This window comes from Osmerus mordax, unplaced genomic scaffold (assembly GCF_038355195.1).
Source record: "Osmerus mordax isolate fOsmMor3 unplaced genomic scaffold, fOsmMor3.pri Scaffold_204, whole genome shotgun sequence".
Classification (NCBI taxonomy): domain Eukaryota; kingdom Metazoa; phylum Chordata; class Actinopteri; order Osmeriformes; family Osmeridae; genus Osmerus; species Osmerus mordax.
This window is the reverse complement of record NW_027120516.1, coordinates 14,579-24,252: the sequence shown is the minus strand read 5'-3', so window position 1 is coordinate 24,252 and position 9,674 is coordinate 14,579. Positions and strand designations below refer to the sequence as shown.

The 9,674-nt window shown below is 41.8% G+C and overlaps 2 protein-coding genes across 2 annotated transcripts; one reads left to right on the top strand and one right to left on the bottom strand.

Moving 5' to 3' along the window:
- The first annotated feature begins 649 nt into the window (after positions 1-649).
- On the top strand, positions 650-3,037 carry LOC136939509 (zinc finger protein 436-like). The gene is given in 3 exon segments (XM_067232132.1): positions 650-949; positions 1,497-2,230; positions 2,232-3,037. Coding segments are annotated over 3 exon segments (1,497 nt in total). The 5' UTR covers positions 650-762; the 3' UTR covers positions 2,808-3,037.
- Positions 3,038-5,835: 2,798 nt separating this feature from the next.
- On the bottom strand, positions 5,836-8,866 carry LOC136939508 (histone-lysine N-methyltransferase PRDM9-like). The gene is made up of 3 exons (XM_067232131.1): positions 8,578-8,866; positions 7,488-7,826; positions 5,836-7,316 (listed from the first exon to the last, which is right to left on the bottom strand). Exons 1-3 carry the CDS (start codon positions 8,756-8,758, stop codon positions 6,325-6,327), a joined length of 1,512 nt encoding a protein of 503 aa, XP_067088232.1. The 5' UTR covers positions 8,759-8,866; the 3' UTR covers positions 5,836-6,324.
- Between the last annotated feature and the right edge of the window lie 808 nt (positions 8,867-9,674).

The window sequence follows — 9,674 nt, the reverse complement described above, 5'->3', positions numbered from 1 at the left end:
AAAGAACGTTTTCTGTTTCGTAAACAACAGGATCTCATAAATTCATGGGGTGTCCTGTAAACAAAGTAGGCTACTTTGCAGGAGTGACCTCCGTTTTGGTAACCTTGCCCCGACAGCTGGATTGGCGAGAATACTACCACTCGAGAATCCATGTGGCCAAATTCCAAGCAATTTGTTTATTCTCAAACCACAGTGGTTGGGACACAATCAGCGTTTTATGAGGAACGATTGGCAGCGTGGGTTGAAGTTAGCCTGCGACAGATGGCGATAGACAGATGGTTCATCCAATCACCAGTATTTTGGCACTGCCAAGTGCCTGTCCTTTCCAAACTGTTCCCAAGGATATACAACTTGAATATAAACTTGATTCTCACTGTTGATGTCCATCTGGAGGAAAGAGAACATTGTTTAACATACAAACCATGCCAGATTCTACAGATAGACCTACATTGTTTAATTTCAACTGGTCCAAAAGAATTTTGTAGCCAGACATATTAGACTGCCATTTATTTTGGCATGACTGAACTGTTTTAGTGACAAAATGATAACTGACCAACCAAACTGTCCCTACAGCGGCTACATCTAACTGTTGTCTTGCCTCTCCTTCCCCCAGAAGTGCAGCAGCTCTCTCTCCCGGAGCCCCCACAGATTAAAGAGGAACAGGAGCTGTGGACCAGTCAGGAGGAAGAGCAGCTCCAAGGACTGCAGTCTGAAACTACAGACTCCATATTCACCCAGGAATCAGAGTTTTCAAATTTGAAAATGTCCAAATTACATATGATGAGAGAATTTTTCAGTGAGAGATTATCAACAGCAGTTACTGAAATTTTTGGATCCATTGAAATAACTTTTGCTGAGTACAAAGAAGAAATCTCTTGTTCCAAGGAGGAGAGGAAGCGGCGGTTGATGAACGTTGTTACTCAACCAAAGATAAAGTTATACAAAACAGGTTTGATATTCATACATTCATGGTATAATCTGCTGTGTGTAGAATCGTTATGTCATGTAGGAGGAGGGAAGCTAGATTGGAAAGGTGTGGTTGGTGCTGTTGCATCATGACATGGTCCACAGCGTTATATTTCATTATAATTTTAGTCGACAGTCTTCCTTGTTGACAACGTTAGTCATCCTATCGAGTGACGGTGGAGGGATTGTCAGGAGCATGTTTCTCTTCAGAGGGTTTTAGCTGTCAGTTCTCCAGAAGATGGTGCACATTCAATGAAATAATACAACTAATAGAAGGTGGTCTATCAACCAGACTGTCCTTTACGAAGGCTACATCTGTTTTCTTGCCTCTCCTGTCACTTGTACCACACTAAAGGTCGAGCTCTCAACTAGTATAAAGTATTTGTGTCTATGTAGTGTAATATGGTAAGTCCGGTTTTGTCTTAATTAATTGGTCATGTTTTTCTACCAAACATAGAGGTTTTGTTGAGTGAGTTGAGTAACAGATGAATGAAGATTACTATTTTTTTCCTTTCTCTTCTGTCTCCCAGAAGTGCAGCAGCTCTCTCTCCTGGAGCCCCCACAGATTAAAGAGGAACAGGAGCTGTGGACCAGTCAGGAGGAAGAGCAGCTCCAAGGACTGCAGTCTGAAACTACAGACTTCACTTCTCTCAGTGTGGAACATGACTGTGATCAGGAGGGCTCCTCTGAATGTTCACATGTTGACCAGACTGTTAAAGTGGAGAACAGAGAAGGAGGAGACTCTCTACCCATCAACAAAACTGAGGAGCAAATCAAAGCAGAGCCTCATGTACAAGACTATGCAGCACCAGAACCAGGCAGTGACTCTCAGCCCCTCTCTGTTGTAGCTCCAGACTGTCCTGCAGCTCAGAGTTTGGAGGAACATGGAGGAGTGCTGCCCTTGCGAGAGACGATCAATTCAACAATAACACAAGTACATTCAGCTGTGCCAGGTGGAAAGATGCCACAGGCAAGTCCCACAGGAGTAAAAGTACATCAGTGTCAAGAATGTAGTAAGACATTTAGTCTTGAGTCAAATCTTCTTAATCATATGAAGACACACACAGGACAGAAACCATGTCAGTGTCAAGAATGTAACAAAACATTTAGTCGTAAGTCACATTTGGTTGCGCATATGAGGATACACACAGGAGATAAACCTTATCAGTGTCAACAGTGTAGCAAACTCTTTACTTTTAAGACTAATCTTGTTGAACACATGAGGACACACACAGGAGAAAAACCTTATCAGTGTCCGTCCACATTGTAGCAAATGTTTTGCTCAAAAGGGTGGTCTGATTGAACACATAAGGACACACACAGGAGAGAAACCATTTCAGTGTCAAGAATGTAACAACACTTTCAGCCGCAAAGATAGTTTGGTTGCGCATATGAGAACACATACAGGAGTGAAACCGTATCAATGTCAGGAATGTAGCAAACTCTTTACATACAAGGTAAACCTGGTTCAACACTTGAGGACACACACAGGGGAAAAACCTTATCAGTGTCAACAATGTACCAAAGTCTTTGCTCAAAATGGTAGTCTGGTTAAACATATGAGGACTCACACAGGAGAGAAACCATTTCAGTGTCAAGAATGTAACAGCGCTTTTAGTCATAAAGCTACTTTGGTTGATCATATGAGGACTCACACAGGAGAGAAACCATATCAGTGTCTAGCATGTAACAAAAGATTTAGCCAGAACAATCAATTGGTGTCTCATATAAGAACACATACGGGGGAGAAACCGTATCAGTGTCAACAGTGCAGCAAACAGTTTGCTCATAAGAGTCGTCTGGATGGACACATGAGGACACACTCAGGAGAGAAGTCTTAACAGTGTCAACAATATTACACTTGGTCGTGAATTTAATTTGTCAGTGCACATGACACAGTGTGAAGAATGGAACAAGACTTTAGTTAACTTGTCCTTGTTAGTTTGAGAGCAATGGCTGTAAGTTGTTTTTATTCTTCACATATCAAATGCTAATGAGTATTTTAGTTGTGTACGATTCATAAACATAGAATACTTTAAAGATACATTTAAGTCTCTCGTTGTGAACATAGTTAGCATATATGTAGCATCATAGCTTAACCTGTTGACTTTCCTGTACCGCCCGCGGTACAAAAATGCTGCCCCCCCCTTCCTCAGTTACGACGCACTAAATTCTAACAAATATACTTTTTAGACGCTACACATGTTATACATCATTGGAAAGCTACGATTCTTGTGCTTGTAGATATGTAAACCATTTCAAGATCGAGTCACAACAACAAGTTTAGTCAACGTCTTTGTCCAGTCACCACTTTGGTGATGTTTACAAAGCCAAACGTCTCTACTTACCCTCAAAGGTTTGGTGTCGTCCAGGTATGCAACCAACACATCAAAACTTGATCTGCGTACATTCCCAAGGGTTCAAAGTATCTAACCATGTAAAGTAATTCTCCAAATACAATGTTTTACGTTCATGAATAGCCATTATCCTTTGTTTCATTATGCAAGTTAGCCGACGGAAGAAACAACTTGCTCAGATAAAAGTGCACATTCCTCCGGTTAGAAACGGAGAAAATACGATATGGAGGGATCAAAATGTCCGTTGAACCCTCCCCTTTTGATTGACACCTTGTTTGACCCAATAGGACCTTCCATGCCCCGTTGACAGCCCTCTAAAGCCAATTAGGTCTGTGCGTCCTGCCCCCCCCCGCCCCCCCCCCCCCACACTCTTTCTAAACAAATTTCTCGAACTGGCTTCAGCTGGCTCTGAAATGAGCTCGTTAGCCTTGTAGCTGAAAGCTAGCTGAAAATGCCAATACCTCATTTGTATGTGTCTGTGGAGCCGTCAAAATAAAAGTCGATTGCGCAATAGGGTTGAAAGAATCAGTTTTCTTTGTGCGCCAATCCTGGGAATCAGATAAAGCACTCCAATGTGTTCATGCTTCAATTTTTGTGTTTCAGTAATACTAATTAGGGATTTAGCTATTATATATGATAGTTCTAAGTACCACCTTTCATTAGAGATAACAATTATGAAAAATAATACCTTTTATCCTGAGTATTTGACCTTGGTTACAAAGGGTCATTTTGGAGTCTCCAAAAGGCCCTTTTAGAAAATGAATGGATGTACTCTTATAAAAACATGTGTCAAATATGAATATATTGTGGTATTATGTTTGACTTTTGATTTGAATTGGGTAAGGCTTCAACCTGTGGTCCAATTTAGTCTTCCAGCTAATACCTACCACCTCTAGGCCTCTTCAGGCCTCTGTTTTCAAAACAAAATCTAGACGGAAATAGAAATTTTCACTTTCCTTGTGTTCAAGCTTCTATTACTCAACACTAGTAGGACTGACAGGGGTCCTGACAACAGGGGACATAACTTCAGAGTGTCAGCTTTCAAAAGAGATCATTTACATGCATGTACTCCAAATGGTTCAAGAACAGCTTCCAATTTACTTTGGGTATGCTGTTTAGGCGTTTTCAGGCAAATTTAACAGGATTCTGAAGAGGTTAATGCTTTTACTTGTTTCATAGCCAGTTTGATATTATAGACAGCAGCATGTTGGTTATGGTAAACCTGCAGTTAGTAGGCTTAATCACTATTTATTTTTCACTGTTTTTTTACACTGATTCATTTATAGATTCACATGCTTCTTGCTGGACAACTTTTTTAATGCTCATTATCTTATTAGAACTAGTAGGCTTGTCTTATAGTATAATGGTGCAGCTATTTTTATCAAACAGTCAACAATCAATCAGGTCTATTCCATGTAAATGCAAGTGTACATGTGCATATCTGACACAAATAAATCAATTATTCATGAAAGAGTCTTGTGAGCATCCAACATGCTAGTGATGTTACCATAATTATGTTACTTATAAACCTTCTGTCATTTGTCAAAATAGCTTATATGGTACAGCATAAAACCATAGCTCACCTGCAGACAGCAGTGTTTGAATATAACATGCCAGATCCCACACAGAGAGGGCAGGCTGTAGAGGTGAGCTAGCCTGAAGACACACAGGGCAGGCTGTAGAGGTGAGCTAGCCTGAAGACACACAGGGCAGGCTGTAGAGGTGAGCTAGCCTGAAGACACACAGGGCAGGCTGTAGAGGTGAGCTAGCCTGAAGACACACAGGGCAGGCTGTAGAGGTGAGCTAGCCTGAAGACACACAGGGCAGGCTGTAGAGGTGAGCTAGCCTGAAGACACACAGGGCAGGCTGTAGAGGTGAGCTAGCCTGAAGACACACAGGGCAGGCTGTAGAGGTGAGCTAGCCTGAAGACACACAGGGCAGGCTGTAGAGGTGAGCTAGCCTGAAGACACACAGGGCAGGCTGTAGAGGTGAGCTAGCCTGAAGACACACAGGGCAGGCTGTAGAGGTGAGCTAGCCTGAAGACACACAGGGCAGGCTGTAGAGGTGAGCTAGCTTGAAGACACACAGGGCAGGCTGTAGAGGTGAGCTAGCCTGAAGACACACAGGGCAGGCTGTAGAGGTGAGCTAGCCTGAAGACACACAGGGCAGGCTGTAGAGGTGAGCTAGCCTGAAGACACACAGGGCAGGCTGTAGAGGTGAGCTAGCCTGAAGACACACAGGGCAGGCTGTAGAGGTGAGCTAGCCTGAAGACACACAGGGCAGGCTGTAGAGGTGAGCTAGCCTGAAGACACACAGGGCAGGCTGTAGAGGTGAGCTAGCCTGAAGACACACAGGGCAGGCTGTAGAGGTGAGCTAGCCTGAAGACACACTGTTTTGGACTCCCGTCTGTGTCAGTAGATTAAGTATAGTGTGTTAGTGGCTGCCAAGGGAATTCCTTATCCACATGAAGTAGATGGAGTGAATAGATTGACGCAAGTCTTGAAATCAGGTTCAGAACAGTTTATTTAAGACACAAATTAGCCCAAATAATAAACATTATAAATTAAATTGAAACACAAATAAATATTGTCGCTGTGCTGGTTACGTTTGTGATAATGTTGACAGGTTAATTGAAAAGGCAAAAATATATATCAGTAGTCGTCTTCGGTAAAGGAATTGGGAACCCTGATAAATGACACAAGCTAGTTATGAACTATAATCCATAACACAAACATCGAATGGCATTAACGGGCGCTAACTCCAGTTTCAGTCCGACTCCAAATTCAGTGATCGCTGAAATCCCAAACAAGGCTGGGATCTGTTCAATGCTGCTTGGATTTAGTTTCATTTTTGAAACCAAGTCAAACTTTAACAAGATTTTTGACAGTTTCATCTCTGTGTGTGTCATTGCCAAAACTACACATGTTTTACACGTTGTTGACAGCAACCCTATTTTTATGTTCACATATGACCAATAAGATTTGATTTGTAACTATAGCTGTTACTGCACTCCTGTCCCTGATCTGGGTGAGCTCCTGTGTATACTCATGTGTTTACCCAGAGTAGATTTCTGGCTAAATCTCCTGTTACATTGTTGACACGGATACGGTTTCTCTCCTGTGTGTGTCCTTATGTGTTTAACCAGACTACCATGTTGAGCAAAGAATTGTTTACATTCCTGACACTGGTAAGGTTTCTCTCCTGTGTGTTTCCTCATGTGTTCAACCATATGATCCTTCCGGCTAAATCTGTTCTCGCAATGCTGACATTGATAAGATTTCTCTCCTGAGTGTGTCCTCATATGTTTAACCAGACTACTATTTTGAGTAAAGCATTTTTTACATTCTTGACACTGGTAAGGTTTCTCTCCGGTGTGTGTTCTTGTATGTTCCACCAGTTGCAGTTTGGAAGTAAAGGCTTTCTTACATTCCTGACATGGATACAATTTCTCTCTTGTGTGAGTCCTCATATGTCTAGCCAGTGTACCACTTTTAGAAAAGAGTTTACTACATTCTTGACACTTATGTACTTTCACTCCTGTGGTACTTGCCTGTGGCATCGTTCCCCCTGGCACAGCTGAATGTACTTGTGTTACTGTTGAATTGATCGTCTCTCGCAAGGGCAGCACTCCTCCATGTTCCTCCTCCTCCAAACTCTGAGCTGCAGGACAGTCTGGAGCTACAACAGAGAGGGGCTGAGAGTCACTGCCTGATTCTGCAGAGTCTTGTACATGAGGCTCTGCTTTGATTTGCTCCTCAGTTGTGTTGGTGGGTAGAGAGTCTCCTTCTCTGTCCTCCACTTTAACAGTCTGGTCAACATGTGAACATTCAGAGGAGCCCTCCTGATCAGAATCACGTTTCACACCGAGAGAAGTGAATATGAAGTCTGTAGTTTCAGACTTCAGTCCTTGGAGCTGCTCTTCCTCCTGACTGGTCCACAGCTCCTGTTTCTCTTTAATCTGTGGGGGCTCCGGGAGAGAGAGCTGCTTCACTTCTGGGGGAACAAGAGGCAAGACAACAGACATCAGACAATTCTTTGGATGAAGCATGGACAGGGAAGCAGAAAGGAGAGATGAGTTTGGGGCCCTGTGGGGGTTTATGTCTAGCAAGTCTCCTGGACTCGACACACAACAGGTTATAACATGAAAGTATTAATAATATGAACCTGTTCGGTGTAGCTTGATCTCAGGTTGAGCCACTATGTCAAACAGCCGTTGTATTGGCACGCTCTCCTCCTTGAAATGAGAGATCTCTTCTTTGTACTCAGTAAATGTTATTTCAACGGCCCCGAAAATCTCTGAAGCTGCCGTTGTTAGTCGTTCACTAAGAAATTCTCTTATCATATGTAATTTGGACATTTTCAAATTTGAAAACTCTGGCTCCCTGGTGAGTATGAAGTCTGTAGTTTCAGACTTCAGTCCTTGCAGCTCTTCCTCCTGACTGGTCCACAGCTCCTGTTCCTCTTTAATCTGTGGGGGCTCCAGGAGAGAGAGCTGCTGCACTTCTGGGAACAGAAGAGCAGTGTTTCCCATGAAATACCTAAACGTTGGCAACCCACAAAAGTCTAATTTGTCCCCCCATAGTGTCATAATGAACCAAAAATACTTGGACACTTAATAATAACATAAAAGATCTGTAACTAAGCTAAGAAAGTAGCAACGATTGAATGTTGAGTTGAAACCCACAATCGCGAACTGACTGACAGGGAAAGCGTCACGAACCGTAACCTAGCAACAAGCAAACCTTTGTATCTCGCACACGGGAGACAGGAGAAACGGAGGATACATTTATTGAATTATGGAAACGGTAAGAGTGCTTGTTAAATGTATCGTGTAGGAAGTGCCACAACAGAACTGACAGTGAACAAAGTCGGGCAGAAATGTATTTGGATTGGGATGTAGGTTAGCTAAAATGGCAAGAGCTAGCTCAGAGTAACATAAAGCAGTGTCAAATGTGTAGCTACTATAGGGTAACTGTTTCGTGTGGTAGAGACAAATAAATTAATGTTTTAGTAAAGCTTGTATCTGCTTATTGTGATGTTGTCCTAGTGAATCTTGACAATCGCGCGTTCTTACTATAAAATGTTTAAAATCTTCTCATGTAAACAATTCTGTTTTCAGGTGTGTAAGATAATTACACCAACACTGGGACAGAAAGCTACACAAAAGCGATCACTGTTCTGGTGAGGCTACTTCATATCAAACGGAACGATTCTAGACAAAGCAGGTTATAACATCAAAGTATAGATAACGAACCTGCAATATTGGGTTGAGTAACAACGTTCAACAGCCGCTGTAGCCGCTTTCTCTCCTCCTCGGAACGAGAGATTTCTTCTTTGTACTCAATAAGCGTTTTTTCAACCACTCCGAATATCTCTAAAGCTGCCGTTGATAATATCTCACTGATAAATTCTCTAAACACACACAGTTTCGCCATTTTGGCGGTGGAAAACTGATAATTTACACAACAACGTTAGCTATTAGCTCCTTATTCTCCTCGCCCCGAAATGACAGACGAAACACAGCTGCAGACAAAATGGCGGACTTCCGCAAAAGGCAGCTCCGACCATAGATGTCAAAGGCAAAGACGTCAACTTCTGGAGATCTCAGTGGGGTAATGATGTGTGGCTCTTCTGAAACATTGGTTTAATAATGGCATTGTGTTAGTAGATCAGTTATTTAATGAAGATGGTTTACTTTACACTTATGAAGAGTTTCTGGCACATTATAAGATTCCTGTAACACCAGGGGACTATGCTAACGTTTTTGGTGTAATATCTTCGAAAGTGTGTATGCTGTTTAGACAGGGGGGAAAAATAGACATTCAACACTGGTCCCCACCTACTATATTCAACTCTTATGTAGGTAATATTTGTTTCTCTTTTAACTCCTTAAAAGGGGGGGGCACATATAAAATGTGTTGTAATTCCTACACCGTTCACCTGACTTGGATGTAAATACCCGGAAATTAAAGCTGAAAGTCTGCACTTAAAGCACATCTTGATTGTTTCATTTCAAATCCATTGTGGTGGTATACAGAGCCAAAATGATGAAAATTGTGTCAATGTCCAAATACTTATGGACCAAACTGTATGTAAAACGTTGTGGAAGGATATTCACAGTTATAATTGTTAATATTCTTGATCACTTTAGTTTTTTGTGGGAGAATGTGCTGCTAGGTTTCCTTAACCATAGTAAAGATAGAGAGAAACAATTTTACCTTATAAATCTAATTGTGCTGATGACCAAATTTCATATTCATAAGTGTAAATTCACAAATAAAAAGCCACTCTTTTGGAGGGGTGTAACAATATATCGTGGAACAATATATCGCAATACAACATTTTTACAAT